Source organism: Brugia malayi (assembly GCF_000002995.4).
Source record: "Brugia malayi strain FR3 genome assembly, contig: Bm_v4_Chr3_scaffold_001, whole genome shotgun sequence".
Classification (NCBI taxonomy): domain Eukaryota; kingdom Metazoa; phylum Nematoda; class Chromadorea; order Rhabditida; family Onchocercidae; genus Brugia; species Brugia malayi.
This window is the reverse complement of record NW_025062477.1, coordinates 2,212,739-2,231,669: the sequence shown is the minus strand read 5'-3', so window position 1 is coordinate 2,231,669 and position 18,931 is coordinate 2,212,739. Positions and strand designations below refer to the sequence as shown.

The following is an 18,931-nucleotide window of genomic DNA, read 5'->3' as shown; positions in this document are numbered from 1 at the left end:
ATAAGTAATAAATAGTAAAGTAGGAGAAAGCAATAAAACCTCATAACACAGTGATTGCTTCGTTTATACTGATTTTTTTATTGAAATATATGCTTATATTTACAAATAAAAGTTGGAAAAAGAAATCAGTATAAGACAACATTGCAACTAGTCAATAAGTGAATAAGTAAACTTATAAAGCAATTAACTACCCATCGTGAATTAGCAAAAAGGTGAATTTATACAGAACCTAAAATAGGTGATGAAAGGATTCGAGAAATAACACTGGAAAAGAAAACGATATGGAAGAGAAGAAACAATTAGGATCAGAATATAACAAGATATTGTAATGGAAATAATCCGTATATTTAACTCAATGCGAGGAAAACAAAAACAACGAATGAGTAACTTATAAATTTGAAAAATTAATGAAAAAGAGACGGAATAAAACCTAAAAGTAATTACACAAACTGTTCATTTAACATAATAGTTTGTCGCAATATGCCTTTATTTAATTAAATGACGAAAATGCATTAAAGTTGATAAATTCATGCAAAAAAATTGATCCAACAAACAAAAACTCCGCCAATTTAACAACAGATATCTTCGTATCGAAAAAGCTACGACTGCGGCAAAATGAGAAAAATAATCATTTCTGTTGAAAAAATAAAGGTTTCTAAAACCATTTGAAAACAGAAAAACGAAAGCACCTGATATTTCGTATATCACATTGAGCTACAAGATAACAAAAAGAGAAAAAAGTGTCAATCTCAAACACTGATTGTAAATAAAACAATATCACACTTTTAAATTATGAAAGCATAATCTTCAACAATGTATATCAAATTTCCGAGAATTCTATAATCATCCGTGCAGTAAAAGATGAAATCAATAACAAGAAAGACGAGGAAAGTATAACAATTCACAAGAAAAAAAAAAACAAAAAACAAAGAACAAATTAATTGGTGATGCATAATTTTGAAAAATGAGTAGCACGTAACTTTTGCAACATGAAGAGCCAAGTCTGCGCCATGTTTCACTATATGTGATTACAGTATCATTCGTACAGTTTAAACAATTTATGAAAAAGCTTTTGCACGAATAAAATAAAATGCTATTCAAGATACTATCAGAATTATTGAAACTGTTTCAAAATTTAAGCTACTTTTCCTGCACATCGTCTTCATATATTTCACGACAACCTTCAACGTGAAATATTGATAAAGCATTGAACAAGAGATAACTGCCGTAGATTGTTTTTTCTTTTGCTGTCCAATTTTTGGCAGGACCATAGTAATCACCTCTTCTGACATTTGTCAAATTTTGGAGACCTGGTTAATTTCATTTTATGATATAAAAATTTGCAAGTAACGAAACCATTTAAATCTTTTAGATTAAGTAATAATATCGTCTATACCAAGACGTTTTTCATTCATTTAAGCAAAAACACTCATTTAAAAGATGTTTGCCGTAATCTGTTGAATTGTTTCACACAAGAAGAATTTCAACTTATTCCTCAATACAAAATATATTTCATGGAAATGTAGAGATTTTTTTTACCTCAAGGACAGTTATGATATTCTTATCGAAAGAAAAAGTTATAAAATACCCAATTACATCAACATAGATAACGTAATTCAAGTAAATATTTTACATTAAATGATGTGAGAATGCTCTGAAAATATATATATGAACATATTTACCGATAGCATCAATCATCGCTGCCTCTCTTGTAAATGCTTCCGTGGGAACTGTATTCTGGAAAATATGCAACGATACAACACCACGGCCAGTATCCCAAAGATCGACAATCTTTTGCAGTTTTTTACTTTTCTGAAATTAACAGTTCTCTGCAGTTTCTCAAAGATAAAAAAATTTTTGTTGAAAAAAGTATCATTAGATGAAAAAAAAAGCAAAATCATTGGATGAAATGATAAAAAAATTTTAACAAAAAAATTTTTTCTTAAATTTTAAAGACTAGCTTTAAATAATTAGGTGATCTTGCATGCTTAATTCAGTGATCCGTAAAATCCAATATTCTACAATAGCATTTGAACTAACGTTGCTACAATATTTGTTTCAGAATATAGAATATGTATCTAACAATGAAATAATTTCATTCAGTTTTTTGCTCAGAAAACAAAATGTTCTAACAGTAAGAATAAGTTTTGAGAATAATCCAAGATTTCAAAATATTTCTCCTACCGACAGAACACTATCGCCAAAACCTTTGGCCCGGACAGCATCTATCAAATGTTGGAAAGGACGGGAACGTTTTCCTTTGCCAATATAAAATATAGAATCAACAAATTGCTGCATTGTACAGTTATTGGTAGGAAGGCTGATGATGGAAGGATCTGAAAAATACATGATTTTACAAGAAATCCGAACGGTAATATTTCTATAAAAAAAGTTTATTGAAAAAATTAGTAAAAGGTACTGACTTGTAAATAAAAATGTATTGACTTTAACCAATTTTATACATGAATTGAAAAAATAACATAACTAGCTAAATATAACAGTCAAGCCAATATAATGTCAAATTTAACACAATATCAAACTTCAACGACCTCTTTTCTTTATGACTCACCAATTAAAATATAACAAAATGAGGTAGGTTTATTGCCTCCTCTCCACTGCTCACTGGAAATCTCAGCAAAAGTGCCTATAAGAATTTGGTCAAGCTTCGAACCTTCAGAAAATGGTTGACCAGCTATCCAACGTTCAAGTGCCCAGCTATACTCTGAAGAAAGTAATTGAATCGATTTTTTAAATCAAAGAATTTTAAGGAAAATCAAAATCATTTTTAAGAAATCAGCTTATAAATATATTATTTACTTAATTTTGGAGCATTGGAAGGTAGATTTGCAATCAAACGTGCCAGTTTTAATTCATACGCAGGACGTGTAGTTTCAAGCAATGGTCCAATACATTCACCCCTAAAAATATATAGTTCTTATCACATTTTTCCCCGAGAAATGATTACGACCTAATTCAACATTAAAATCGATGAAGATAAACTTCAAAAGAAAAACATAAATTTAAAGACCATTCATGAGTTTCATGAATAGTCCTTAAATTCTAGAAGTTCATGTTTTCCAGTTCTCAGCAGCTTTTCAGGCCAGAAACTTTAGCTGGATAAAGAAGCAAGCTTCTTTTCTCGTGTTCTGAATAAAATCAAAGTGATGATATATTCATACTACTGAAATCCGATTCCTTAAAAAGACATCTGAGAAGTATCAGAAGGGAAAGCATACGTGAAATTAAATATTTAAAACAAAAAGCGTTAATTACTTGCCTTTTGGCTAATTCTTGTCTTAACTGTCCATCAGACAACTGACGCACTACTGCTAAAATTTCCGCCGGAATCTTTATACTTGAAACTAGAATGCAGCGATATATGTTAGCAGGATATTTCGTAAATTGTACCACAAAATAAGTAAAGATTATTTTACAGTAACTTTAAAATCTTCCAAAATTCTATTTTCCAAAAAAAAAAAACCATCTGTTCTAGGAAATGAATTCTAGATTCATTTTGAAAATTTTTGACATAATAATATGGAATCAAATTTAAAAGAAGGAAAAATTCAGAGAAAAAAAAACTTACTTTTAGAAGGAGATTCTTTGGCCACCCATTCCGTGACCTCAGGCGAGACTGAATCAATTTTTAGTGATGCAATTTCTTCAGATAAAACACAAGATGAAGTATTGTTTGAATTTTGGCTACAAGGTAAACCATGATTATCTTTAGTATTATATTCAAGAGCTGTAGCGTAAGTCGTATTATCATTGCTTTCAGACTCAGGCAGTTTCTCGGATGACGAAGTCAAATGTTGCGATGAGCGCATTTTTTCAGTGCGAGCAGATGTTCGTTCAGATGATTTTTTTCCTTAAAAACTAAATTAATATATCATCTCACAGTTTACTTATACTCGTTCATTTTAGTATTTTCAAGAAATCACTTGAATTCCTGACATTTGTACTGCTTAACTGCTAAAAACAAATAATTTCAATCAGGCAGATATTATCAAACGTATCAAAAAGCTTAATAAATTTAAATTTGACAGAAAAGTAGACCGGACTAAAAAACAGCCTGATAATAATTCAAAACAAAACAAAAAAAAAAAAAAAAAAAGAAGGGACTGGTGATTACAGAAACATGCAACCTTATTACATCATCCTAATTTTAAATGAAATACTTCTATGCTTCCTCACTCTACATGGAGTTAAACTAGTTCATTTTTTTTCTGAAAACTTATTTCTAAGAGCTGTAATGCAGCAGCTTTAGTAAATGTAATGCCATTTCGTTTTTGATAAGGAAATTAAAACAGAAAAAAATCGACGTAAGTGTCTAATAACGATACATATAGATCCATTATGAAAAAAAAAAAAACGACTATTTTGCAACCTTACTCACGAAGTACAGTTAAGAAATTTCAGGAAAAGTGAAATTATTAAAAATATAAAAAATTTATGAAAAATGTACCATACATCAATATATTTTTTTCTGTCCCAATTATATATTCTTACCTAATGGAGAAAAGAACTTTTTTTTCCCAGTTTTACCAGCGGGAAAACCTGATTGATTCTTCCGAAAAGCCCATCGTAACCGCTTTTCCTCTTTTGACAAGAAATTCTCCCTTCCATCATAAGAAGGTGACCAAGAATGCGACCTCCTTAGCTGCAGAGGTGTTTTGGTAATCTTCTTCGGTGTACACGAAAACAGTCGATTTAGAGCACGTAAAAATGACTGCTGCACTGAACGATTTTTTTCAGGAGTTTCATAGAGGCGCTCGAAAAATTTTTTCACTGATCCTTTTGCCATATCTTTCGCTGTTCTGTAATGCAAAAATAAAACTGTATATTTAGAAATAACTTTTAAACTAAAAATTAAAATGAAAAGCAAAAAGCACTACATCCTCGGATTTCAGAAAGGATTCAAAAAAGTTTTTTAACCTGCACTTTTTCCTAACAAAGAGCTTTAAAATTGAATTTCTTGTTTATGCTTTTCTCTTCATTTTTGTGTAATCATTCGTCAATTTTAAGCATAGTAACCACGTACAACACATGAAAGTTCCTTAAAATGAAAAGTTTTGTAGTAAACAACCGCATAATGCTATTAAAAAATGAAAAAATGCATAGTAGTGGTAAAAAATCACTAGATATGTTGTTCAGTATATAAATTTTCAAATTAGATTTAGAAAAAAAAAAAAAAACGAAATATATTTCACTGCTTTTAAAAGACTAAGAGGAAGAATGCAAGAAAAGTTATATATTATGATTTTATTTCCCTAAATTAAATGTTAGGAAAACGATGACTGAAAATGAATGAAAACCTGAATCACCTTCCATTATCATCTTTTTCTGAAGGATCAGCACCAAAATACATCAATAACTGACACATAGCCAAATTATCCCATGCTGCAGCTACATGTAATGCTGTTAGTCCTTCTTCCTCACGTTCACTGACATGTTTTTGACGTGTTTTTAACAAATTTTGTACTGCATCCAAAGCTGTTGGATTATTACTTGCTGCTAGCAAATGAAGTATATTTGTTTTTAGCATTGATGTTTGTTATTTCTAAATATTACCTAAAAAACTTGAAGAAATTTTTATTGTCCGATTAATGTGTTCATAAATTTAGAAAATTGCTAATAAACTATAACACAGTAAAAATGTACATTGTTAAAATTGTTCCCAATCGAAAAATATTTGGCTGCCTAATTAAATGAATATTCGGTAAATTTGTTCAAAATATATTATGCATTGATACAAACCTGATCAAATTTCTGAGAATATTTGATAAACATTTGAGAAAAATCGATGATTAATGAGGATAGGTCAAATTTAATTTACAGTATTATCAAACATGAATAATCAGTCAATTAAACTAAAGCACAGAAAATCTAAAGTATCATCAATTATGCGCAATTTTGTTTTGAAAATGAAAATTTTAAAAGTTTATGGAAACTAGGTGAAAAATTATCGTCCTAAAACGTGACCTGAATGTATGAAATTTCCAAGTAAAACTCCGCTTGGCAAATTAACGAGATCAAGTTATGACAAGTAGCGACGTAAAATTACGTGAAACGCTACGAAAAATCCCTTAAAGTGAGTTCTGGAAACCCTCTCATGTGTAGCAGCTCTAAAATTCACGCCTATAGTTTGAAATCTCCCTCCTTAATGTGTGAGTCGGGCGAGCCAAGTGGACCAAGTGGGTCACGTGAACCAGGTGAGTTACGTGAACCAGGTTTGGTGAGTGAGGTGAGAATGGTGAGTTAGGTGAGAAGATATGATTGGAGTGTGTTTTTAATACTACTTTTCTTTCCTTTTTGCTTTCTACTAGCTTACTTAACGATTAATGCTTGTTTCGAATTTTTGCAAGGTGATAAGTAATCTAAAATTAAACGTCTCACTTTTGTCTTTTTGAAATTATTAAATATTATATATAATATAATCTTTTACAGCTTCTTAGTGACTAAATAAGAAAGTAAAATAGTGAAAAGCAAAAATTGAATTAGTCTTTTTTTGTTCACACTCTCGTTGTATCATAATCAATCATTGTTTATTTGTTTAGAATTTAGCATATTCGTAAATGAAGCCAATTAAATAATTTTTAATTTATGCAATTTGCAAGTGATTAATTTATTAAATTTCTCTTTTTCATTTTTTACATCCAATTTTTTCCTTATCATTCATAAAATTGATAAGAATAATTGAACATTCATTTCATAATGCTTGCCATATTTATGTTATAATCATTTGAACAATTAAATACAATTCTTTTTTCCATTTCTGGATAAAAAAAAAGTGAATTCGTAAAAGCATATATTATTATTTTATTTTATTTATTTATTTGTTTTTTTTTTTTTTTTTTTTTGTTGTTTCATATCGAATTTATTCATTTACAACTAAATTAAAATGAAATGAAAAGAGAAAAGTACTAGAAAAAAAGAAGCTTAGCTGATGTAATTTTTTTTTTTTTTTTTGTAATACATTTCTATCTAATTAGGCTTACGTATGTGCAGGCGTATATAACGTATATAATACCTTACTATTAATGTTTACCTAAATAGATATACACCACTATGCATGCAATAAAATTGATTTTTATACATACATATATGAGGGAGAAATATTACATTTATTTCGTTATATACTATGACATATTGCGTCTCAAACTAACATTACTTCATTTCTTGTCACAATTCAATTAGATTTTATGGTAGTAATATGTTCATCTGTAGTACTCTTTAATTCTTTGATAGATGTTAAATAAGTAAAAGAAGTCATTGCGACTGAATAAGTGAGAACAAAGTGATGTGTTAACGATTTTCTTTTGTAATGCAAATGATCAAAGTGAGAAATGTAATCCTGTAGAAGTTCATTAACTGTATAATGTGCTAATATCCTAGTGCTAGTGCTATTACATAAATTTAAAAATTACTTATTTAAGGTGATAAATCAAGCATCTATCACTACATGTCAAGATAATTGTTAACGTTTGTTTTTTTATATTGCAATGTTTTTACATTTTGATAATTGAAAGATTAACCATTAGATTCATGATTTTAATCATTTAGAAGTTTAAATCGAGCAGTTGTGGTAATTTGTATTGAAAAATATTTGTCAAAAGGAAAGGTACTGTTATCGGAAGTGTGCGTGAATTTTTCGTATTTAGTACTTATTTAACATTTTATATTTTTGATTAAATTATAGCTGTATGATTAAATTATTGGCATCATTGAACGTAACAACAGGTATTCATGGCTTAGATATAACTTTCAGAATCATTATCGAAGATATTTCATAGCTTGGGAATTATCTCTGCCATAATATTATGTCTCTGTTCGTTCGGTAATGAGGATTTTATGGTTATGAGTGTAAAAAAATAAGGAGCTTAGAAATTGCTTAAATGAATGATTTACAAATTTTAATCTGGTAGGGAAGAATAGCAAATTATGAACATGTTTCATATTGCTAATTGGTCAAGGGTCAAGGGGCATTTCTTGCTCAGAAGAAAATAAAATATTTCTCTAACTAGGAATTGGTTTAACAATGAAAAAAAAAACTTTTACTGATTAGAAATCTAAAAAAATTTTCCTTGAATTTTTTTTATTGTTTTTCTAACTGGCATTTAGAAAAAGGGCATGAAATTTCATTATCACTATCCATTTTACTTACCTTTTGTGCTTTCATTTATTGCCGATTATTAGTTGTTTATCTTTTAAACGCGGTATTAGTGTTTTTGCAATTCGAAAAAAAGAAAAAAAAAAGCTAGCAAAAAACTGGACATATATAAATAGATAAGAGCAATCTATACAAAAATAAGATTTTAACGAATTTATTATCTATAATCAAGAGAAATAGGTGAGTGGTGAGGTAGTGTTAAATGGAAGACTCTTTTCTAATTATTGAGAGGGGAGAAGATATAGAGAGAGGAGTATTGTAATTTGTTAAAAAAAAAAGTAATTAAAAGTATTGAATAAATTGAATAAAAAATGAAAAAAAAGAAACGGTTAATAAAATTTTATTTAGAAAAAATTGTTATAAAAATTTATTTTAAAAAAAAATTTGTTATTTGATTAATGCGTAATTGTAATTCGATATGGTCTGCGTAAGGTTCTTTGCCATTTTCTAAAATAGTGCCTTTAGTATTAATTGCTGACATTTCTTTCTTAGCTAAAGTGCAGTGGAAATTTTTCCAGTCGTGCTATTTCAGAGAGAAGCATATGTTCTGTCCAATGATTCAAAAGTAATAAAATAGCACGTAAAATAAAATAAGCACATAAATATTTTATTAATAAGTAAAATCTATTTTAGATGAAGCGAACTGAAACAATGAAAACTGGAAGTGAAAGATCAAAGTGCTCAAACGATATAATTCGAAGTGCAGAGTTGGATGCAGCAAATGAAATTCATAAACAGCAAGTTGAAATTAAGCGGGTCGATAAAGCTTTATCATTGCTAAAAGAAATGGAATCGAATAAACAGGTTATAGTTTGATTAATGTGTTGTGAAGTAAGATGAAAATTCAAGTTGTGGATTTAAATAATAACATGTAAATTTACTATGCTGTCATTTTTATTAACATTACTGAACTTATCAAATTATTTTGCAAAGGATGTAAAACAAAGTAAGCTAATATCGTAAGCTTGATAGTGTCAATGGAAATTAATGGAACAAAAATAAATATTGAGAGATGAATGCTGAACATTGTTTACTATTACTATGTGATTTAAGACTGCGTCGCTGAAACTTGGAAGTTCTGTTAATAAAGGATTTTTTTTTTTTTGATAGGATTTTTGATAACTTAATGCAGAAAGTAGTATACACTACTGGTAACGTATTATTTTTAGTAGTTCTCGTTCATTTTTCCTTTCAAAGAACAGATTAAGAATTTCTAGGTTAAGATGGAAGAAAAGGTAGTTACGATAGACGAGAAGAGAGACGAGCTATGGTGATAAGAGTAGTGTTACTATTATTATGGTATTAATAAAAATAATCTGGTTAATAATGTGGATTTTAGGATTTTTAGTTAGGAATCTGGATTATTTATGTTTCATATTTTGGGGTTAAATGATGCAGAATTTGATTTTGAAAGTTGATGTTGATAATTTGTTTCTTTGTGGTTGTTATTAAAAATTATGGTAAGAAATTTTGAGGACCATTAGAAGGGGAGAATGTTAATGGTTGATTATTGTCCGATAATGTATGATAATATGATATTGAAAATTGTATTGAAAACACGGTGTCTGTAGTAATAATAGTGATCATTTGATATGTCTGAATATGTTGTTGATATTTTTGTTGAAAAATATATATCTTACGGGATTTTTTTTTTTTTATTTCTTCCCAATGACATAAGGAATTTTTTTGTTGTTTAGGATTTATCACCGGATGAATGTCGAGGTTTTCGAGAAGTTTCTGAAGAGTTAGATCAATACATGGCTCTGGTACAACATACAATAAGTTTGATAAAACAAAATCATTCGAATTGTTCGAAGCGCGAATATTTCGTTGATAATTTTGTTGAAAAACCTCGTAATGACCGCAATATTCTTATTGAACTGGCTTGTCGTAATACAGCTACCTCTACTTCAAGTTGGTTAATTGATTTGCCAAAAAGTTTTAGTTTTTCTAATTATTGTTCACATAATAGGTACGTTTTTTGAGACGTGGAAAAATAGTGCTGGTAAATATGTGATGATTACATAGCTTTATCCAGTTAATAAACAGAATAATTGGCATATTCGATTTGATATTAATATAACTAATGATTTCAAAAAAGCAGCAAATTCATTTTGCGCAAATATTAATTAAATCTTTAAGATCAGGATTATTTCAATATTGTATTAATTTCACATGCACACACACACACACACAACAGTTGTTTATATAATGTAAATGAAATTTGATTGAGGAAATTAAGTGTAAGCTTCCTTTTATATTCTTGAAAATACGGCTTATATTTCTAATCTAAACATTTAATTTTGAATGATTTTTAGACTTTTATTTTCAAGAAACAAGTTTCAGGCCAACATTTGACTAATTCACAAGTAAATCATCTAGCTATTACACCAACGACTACAGTGCATGTTTCACCAGAATTAGGAGATGCTATACCAAAATGCAGTAGTGATAATTCGCTACATATCGGACCGAAGAAAATACTTGATGGTACTCATCAAAGTGTTCAGAATGAGCGAATACATTCTTCAAGTGAACCTGGTTCATTAATACAGCTGGCTCAACCGAAAATTGAATCAAAAATTGCTGCGAATCAAAAATCGCTTCCATTTTTATCACAGGTATTTTTTGACATAATTATATTACGATGATGTAATAGTTATCTCTTAATGGTAAGATCGATCAAAATATTAATCCTGCTTTCATAATTCTATAGGCTGGATTTGACTCACATTCGCTGCATGCAGCCATGCAGGGCGTGCTTGGATCATTGAAGCGTACTCTTCCTGGATTTCATTCAGCAGCTTCAACAATTTTAAAGAGTGATGTGGTTGATTTTATTTCTGCATTTTCTGTTGCACTTCGGCGTTACAATGATCGTGTACTCTCACAAATAAAATTACTACTTGAGTAAGAGATTTGTTATTTCTCAAGTTTAGATTAACTGTAGTTTTGTCTGGACCATGATGATTATACATGTAGTCCTGCTTCTGTGTTTATATCCGATTTCGTTCACATCAGTCTATTCAGTTGCCTATCAAGCATTTGTTGATATATTTTGATTTGATATGTTCTGCTAATATATGCGAAATTTATTTGGAAATAATTTTGCAGCAAATACGATTCATCAGTTAGCAGCACGGAACGCAACGAACTTGTCTGTGAGATTAATTATTTGCACAAAATAAGCATTTCTACAAGTGCTAAACGTGAGCAGGTTTGTATAGACTACTTATTATGCTTAACTTAACGAAGATTATTTAGGTTACAATGAGTTAAATTATTCGTAATTTATTAGGAAGTGATTTTCTAGAGAATAGCTGATTAATTGATCTATAGAGATATCGAGCAGTTACGGGTCACTATTGTCCTTCGTTATCGCTTGTTTGATACAGCTACATATGTCCACAAAGAATTACGATTTCACATATTTAATCATTTGTTTTATCCATTTAAAAAATTTTTCAACATTATTTTTTAGTTCATTGCTAAGTTTCTCTTCTCATAGCAACTGGACAGGGTAATTATATTATAATGGTGGGTAATTAATGTGAATCTGTAAATAATTGAAGTTATATTTCGATTAGCATACAAAGATGGAAAATAAGTAAAGTACTGCCGAAGTGATTTGAGTGATTGTTTACCATCCAAGGTTAAATTAGCATTAGCACTGATGACATAATTTTCGTCGTTTCGTTTTTAGTCATGAATCTGTTTTTTCCTATGTTTTGCTGCTTACAAATACATCATACATCATATTTATATATCATATCATGTTTATTGTTTATTTCATTTGCAGTTGCTGGATATTATCCATGATCCATATTTCCAAGCAGCAAATTGTCCACCATTACGTCAAATGAAAATTCTCCATTCAATTTTTTCATCAAATTCATCGTGATGGTCGCTACAATGGATTATATGCATTTCGATCATTCTAGTCAAACTATATTTTATTATTTGATTTCGTCCAAGAAGTTTTCTGCTCTGTATTCCTGTGAATAGCTCTAAATTTAAGTTTAACTCAATACTAATTCCGATTAAATGTACACTCTTTCTACAGTATTTTCATCAGTCTCAAATTTTACATGAAATTGGAACGTTAAATACCGAGATCATTCATGATACTGCAATGTAATTTGCTATGAATAAATATTGAACATTTCTAAAATTTGTTTACAGTGAAATTACTGGAACAGCACAAGATATTCATCAATGAAAACACCATCCAGCTTTTGTTCGGATCTCATCATCCTTCTTAACCATTGTTTACTATAAGAAAATTTATATTTGTAGAAATAATTGACAATTAGCAAAAAAAAAAAAAAAAAAACTGTTTAATACAAGCGCAAATGAATGTTGAATGCAAAATATATTACTAGCAAATTCTCAATCTTGTAGGCATTTCATTTTTCTATATATTGAAAGAAAAAAAAGAAAAATCTCAAATCTATCTCATCATATCAATTTGTTCGAGATTTTTTTCCGAAAATTAAGCCATTTTCTGCATAATTCTAAAAGGACGAAAGCTGTTGCATTTGCTCACCTGTTGATTTCAATTGTTTATTTTGATATTCATCACTTTTCAAGCACAAATAATATTCACATTTCATTTAAATTCATTCTCATTCATACATTCTATTATTTCTTTCTGCTTAAAAATAGTTGTCAATACTACCATTTAGTTCTAAATCAAACATTAAATTGTCGTTAACTGATTTACAAGCGAAGAATGATAATCTGATGTCGTGTTCAACACTAAAATTAATGTAAGCTCTATTTTGATTTTAACTGATGACACTAGAGGAACCGATGAATTTTCTTGTTATAGTTAATAATTTTTAAAAGATTCATACCTGGCAGTTATCAGTTAAAATTGATGATATTATTAATAAGAAATCAGAAGTAATATTTTATTTGTAAAAATTATTATTACTGTTATTGTTATTATTATTATTATTATTTTATTACTATTAATATTATTATTATTATTATTATTACTACCATTATCATTATCATTATTATTAATATCATTATTATTATTACTATTATTATTATTATTATTTTATTACTATTATTGTTATTATTTTATTACTATTATTATTATTATTATTATTATTATTATTATTATTATTATTACTATTATTATTAGTATCATCATTATCATTATTATTACTATTATTATCATTTTATTACTACTACTATTTGTTATTATGTTGTTTATTATTATCATTATTATTTATTATTACCGTTATTATTTATTATTAGTATTATTTATTATTATCATTAATTATTCTTGTTAAATTATCGATTACGAAGAGCGTTTACAATACGGAGTATCTCAAACAATCGTTGTACACTATCAAATCTATCCCCTATTCAACTCTTAACTCAAATCTATAAGTCTTTATTATAGTACTAGAGTACAAGATAATGACAGTTATAAAACTGTTCAATATTTACTGCAGGATTAAACCCACCTAACTAACACCTTACTGCCGATAGCTTTTTTTTCCTGTAAATATCGACAATAATTATTTCTCCGACAGATGTTTCATACATTTTTTTTTTTTTATTTCTATTCTTTTTTTTTTTCGTGAACGAATTGCTAACAGTGTGTTACAACATTTCCAGATCATCACATTTATCATTCACATTGTTTCCTTCTAGCAAATATCGATCGATCATTATCAGAAAAGAAATTTTTAGGAAGCATTGGATTAGTATTATCAGTAGATTACTAAATTTTATATTGATAATTATCACAAATAAAATTCATGTTATACTTGGGAAATTTTCGTGCAAAAATTTTTTGAAATTTTGCAGAAATATTAAAAAAAAAATTTATTGCTTCGTTTGATAATGTTAATCGGAAAATTTGCAAATTTTTGCTCTGATATGCAAATAAGCGATAATTTGCTTATTTCTAATAATTATATCAAATGATAACAAGCGATACATAAACTAAAATTGGATATAATTCATTCTTTCAAATTATCAATATTGTCTTAAAATTAAATTTTATATAATTTTAAAAATTAGATTATTCATTTAATTAGGAATAATATTTCTGTAAAATGAGTCCATAAATTTGTTCATAATATTAATATTTTCAAACTATAATGCTCAAATGTATTGCATATTTAACAAAACAATTTACTAAACAATTAAAATGAGTTTGTCAACTTTTTCATTCAATGCAATCATTTGAGTTAAATAAGTAAAAATTGCAAACAAATGTCATCGATATGTCATCAATAAATAAATTTGTTTGAGAATTAAAATGGTGAATTCAATTCTTTAGTTTTGGTTCAAAAATTATTTCTAATATATATTAATTCAACTTAATTTTAAATAATTGTTTGCAAAATGAATCAATTTGTTACATTTAGTTTTAATTTCCATTTCTAATTTTTTATATTTATTCTTTGTTAATTTATTCTTTCTTAATTTTTCAAAAGGAAGTGTAGGCTTTTTGAGTGAAAAATTAGTTATTATTAATTACTAATTAATTGAATTAAATGCAATTTATTTGATAAAACTTATTTAATGATACTATTTGCATGCAATGTTATTTTGAAATTAAACATTTAATTTAAAAAATTGAAATATTAAAAACAGTTTGTTACTTAATAAATATGAATACTATCAATATGCTATCATTTGCTAATAATTTTATTTTAAAAAATAATTTTTGTTTTAATCATTTATAATTTTTATTTTAAAAATAAATGATAAATAAATGTTAATAATTTTATTTTAAGAAAAGGAATTTTTTTCAGTAGAAAAAATTGATTTATTTATTTTTTTTCTTTCAAACAATCATTTTATTTCAAATTTAATTTTATTTGTTAAATCATTACTATTAATTCATTTAAAAATATTTATACATAGAAAAAGTAAAGGAAATGCAACGACTTATTGTTCATTTTTGCTTTTTGCTTCTTTTTTTTTTTTTTTTTTCTCTTTTCTTTTCAATTTTTTCGGCGTACTTTAAGATAAATTTTTATTTTTCGTTTTGATGACATATTAAGAAAGCTTTTTTTAAGAATTAAAAAAAAAATTTTTTTCACATACTAATTATTATTACCTCCTTGTTAGTTTTTAATTTTTTTTTCCTTTTTTTTTTTTTTAAAAAAATTTGTAATTTTTTTAAAAAAAAAAACAATTAATTATTATTAGCATCGTTACTACCACCTTTTTTTTTTATTATAACTTAACAGCTAATTACAATTTTGCATCATTTATAAATAATAATTTTGTTTTATATCAAATTCAATAATTTATTTATTTATTCGTTTCTTTTTCCTTTCTTCTTCATTCCTTTTTTTTTTTTTATTTTTTTCTAATATTTTCATTGCCTTTTTTTATTTACTTTTTATTTTTGCTTATGCATTATTTTATTTAACCCAAAAAATTGTATATTTGCTTTTTTTTTTTTTTTTTCTCTTTTTTTTTTAAAAAAAATTCCTTATGTTTCATTCATTCTTCTATCGAATGAATATATTTCCGAATGATTCATTTAATATTTTTATGATAACAATAGTATTTTTTTTTTCTTTTTGTCTGCTTCTTTTAGCATTCTAAGCTTTATCAAAAAAAAAAAAAAAAAATTGCTTAATTTAATTTGCATATAATTCATATAACAAATAAATCTTTATAAATAATATAGTTGAGAGTTAGACGATAGAGTAAGTAAATAGTTAAAAATCAATTTATACATGCAATTAGTTAGTTATTTTGTTTTCAGAGATTTTTTTTTTTTTAAGATGGTAGGCAATTTTGTTCGAAAAAAAAAAATTATTAGTCATCAATAGAAAATGTATTATTATTTACTTTCATCTCATTTTTGTAATAATTTTGTTTTGAAATTAATAACTAAAATATTGAAACTATATTAGTATATTGTAGCGATAAATATTTTTAAGTTTTTTTTTTAAGTTTTAAGTAAAACTTCAAACTTTCGATGATTATAATAATAATAAAAAGAATAATATTTGCATTTCTTTAAAATGCAAAAAAAAAAAAAAAATACAATCCTATCAATTGATTGATCGATCGATCGATCGATTAATACGACTGTTCACTGATTTGTCTAGTAATTTATATTGATTTTGAATAAAAGATAATGCTTAGTTATTTATATTACAATATTTTATCAGCAATGAAACATTTTCAAATTTATCACCTTCCTTATCATTTTTTTTTTTTTTTTTTTCAAACAAACTAATACTATCCCAATAATAGTAATAGTAAACTCATATTCAATTCAAACTAATACGATCAAAATAAATCAAACTAGTATTATTGAGAAAAATTTTCTCAATTCAAAACTAGTACTATCTCAAAAAAAAAAAAAAAAAATTCCTTAATTCAAATTAGCACTATCCAAATAAATCTCAAACTAGTATTATCTAGAAAATTTCCTCAATTTAAGCTAGTACTATCCAAATAATTGCTTAGTATCGTATTATCTTTTCAATCTTAACTTATCATTTCTTTGCATAAAACTTCTTCTTAAGTTATTTCATTCTTTTAGCCAGCAAAATAATATCAAATGATTGTAATCATAACAAAAGATTATTCTCATGATTGCTTCAGAACGAAATGGAATAGCAATACTGATCCCACCTACCCATGAATGAATTAACAAAATGGTTCACCCGATCGGCTCCACCCCATCATTTACTCTCGACAAAAGCGCAATTATTGATAGATGAGAAGACGTACCTTAAAGCTAACCAATCATTTCTAACATACAATCTTTTGGTTTCAAATTATACTTACGATGATTGATTATTGATTCACACGAATGTGTTATTTTTTTTTTTAGCAAATAGTTATTGAATTATTATTATCAATTCAAAAGCATAAATTAATTTAAAAAAAAAAAATTAGTTAAATTTATTCTACAATTGCTTCTTATTTGCAATGATCATTACTTATTGTTATCGAAATGATATTTGAATTATTATTGTTATCAATGATAATTTAGTAATAATGATAATAATAATAATAACAGATAAATTATCAGATGCATATTAGATTAATTTGTTATTAACTAATGACTTATAGAATATAAAATTTGACTAGTTTATTTTCATAATTTTTATTACTAGTATTATTCTTACCACTGTCATTCATTAATAATTGCTTCTAGCCTTTCATAAATAAGCTTACTGTTAAATTAATCATTATCATTTATATCATTTAATCAGTTACTCTTTGAACTAAATTATTTGTATCGTTTAGTACAGTAATTCAACATTATTGTTCATTATTATATGATCAATTGATTAAGTTATTAAATTATTTTTTAAATTATTAATTATATTTTACTTATTTTACTTCCTTATTTGTTTTAATTCATTTCATTTTTATGCATTTGAAAAATGAAGTAACATGCAAATTTTATTACATCCTTTTCAAATTTTTTTAAATTTGAAAAAAAAAAAAAAAAAGAAAATCAATGTTCAAATTTTATTAAAATTGTGCAATTATTTGCACTTAAAATTTCATTTCACACAAAAATTTCACACCTATTCGTATATTATTTGTCATTTTAAATATTATATTAATAATTCAATCATTGAAGGATAGCAAAATGATGGTTAATTGTTAAATTCTTGATCACTTTCTTGATCTCTTCCGGATGAACAGTTGCTCTTTGCAGTGAAACTATTTCTTAATGTTCAAAAATAGTTCTTTCATCCTTTGATCTAATCTTTTTCCTTTTTCTTATTTTAATTTTCTTCTTCTTCTTCTTCTTCTTCTTCTTGCTAGCATATAATTTAATAATAATTTTGTTATCCTTTAATTGATTGAATTATTAGAATTTATTAGAAAATGTAAAATATTTTTTTTATTCAGCAATTTATTAATTTTTATTAAAAATAAAATTTAATCTATTCTTTCTCTTCTTGCAGTAAATCTTTTTATGAATTCATTTTAATTTCTTTTAATATGTAAAGATTACATTTTTGTTTTTCTATTTGATCTTTTTTTTTTCTTTTTTTTACAATTACACCTCAATAATTTCTCTTTGAAATTTATATAAAATTTAAATAATGATCAACTTTTCAATAATAATTTCTTTATCCTATCACTAATGAAAAAAAAAAAAAAAGAAAAACCATGTGAATTTGGACTTAACAAATTAAATTTTAAATGTTAAACATAATTTCATCTCATTGAAATTTAAAGTTTTGTTGTGTATGATTTTAAGAAAAAAAAAAAAACAGATAATAATCATGACGTTCATCATAAAAATTGATCAATTTTTTTTTTTTTATTTACAGGTAAAAAATTTTGTTTATTCTATTGATTTGAATAATCAATTGCCAATTCACATGCTGTCATATTTCCTAAAGAATTTTTAACTTATTTGTAAAACAATTTACAAAAATACATAATTAAATGAATTAATTAATTAAAAGATTATCAAGTAGTGTATGATTTTTTCAAAAAAAAAAAAAAAATTTTTTTTTCGTGAAATTTCAATTTTTTTTTTTTTTGCTAACATTATTTCTATCATTTATTTATTTATTATTGGTGAAGTGATATTTTTCCTATATTTTAAATATACAACTCTTCCTTCTAACTGAAAATTATTCTAACTGAATATTACTACTGACAAATATTTTTTGAACAAAACTACTTTTTAATTATTATTATTATTATTACTGAAATTTATTACTGATTGATAAAAAAGTGATAAAAAAGCATTATTGGATGCAAATTGCAGTATATAATAACTATTCA

At 26.0% G+C, this 18,931-nt stretch overlaps 2 protein-coding genes across 3 annotated transcripts; one reads left to right on the top strand and one right to left on the bottom strand.

The window, feature by feature from the left end:
* Window positions 1-1,140: 1,140 nt before the first annotated feature.
* On the bottom strand, window positions 1,141-5,545 carry Bm4045 (uncharacterized protein; the record flags this gene model as incomplete). Its single annotated transcript, XM_043079752.1, has 9 exons — window positions 1,141-1,310; window positions 1,683-1,812; window positions 2,185-2,336; window positions 2,570-2,722; window positions 2,818-2,918; window positions 3,278-3,362; window positions 3,587-3,868; window positions 4,510-4,817; window positions 5,325-5,545. The coding sequence occupies 9 exons, from the start codon at window positions 5,543-5,545 to the stop codon at window positions 1,141-1,143; spliced, it is 1,602 nt and encodes a 533-aa protein (XP_042935686.1).
* A 567-nt stretch (window positions 5,546-6,112) lies between these two features.
* On the top strand, window positions 6,113-12,071 carry Bm8909 (Uncharacterized protein; the record flags this gene model as incomplete). Of its 2 annotated transcripts, XM_043079751.1 has the most annotated exons (7): window positions 6,113-6,253; window positions 8,804-8,974; window positions 9,868-10,084; window positions 10,517-10,791; window positions 10,887-11,080; window positions 11,285-11,387; window positions 11,970-12,071. In XM_043079751.1, the coding sequence occupies 7 exons, from the start codon at window positions 6,113-6,115 to the stop codon at window positions 12,069-12,071; spliced, it is 1,203 nt and encodes a 400-aa protein (XP_042935685.1). The 2 variants fall into 2 exon arrangements, with proteins under 2 accessions (XP_042935685.1, XP_001895916.1); XM_001895881.1 differs by lacking the exon at window positions 6,113-6,253.
* Between the last annotated feature and the right edge of the window lie 6,860 nt (window positions 12,072-18,931).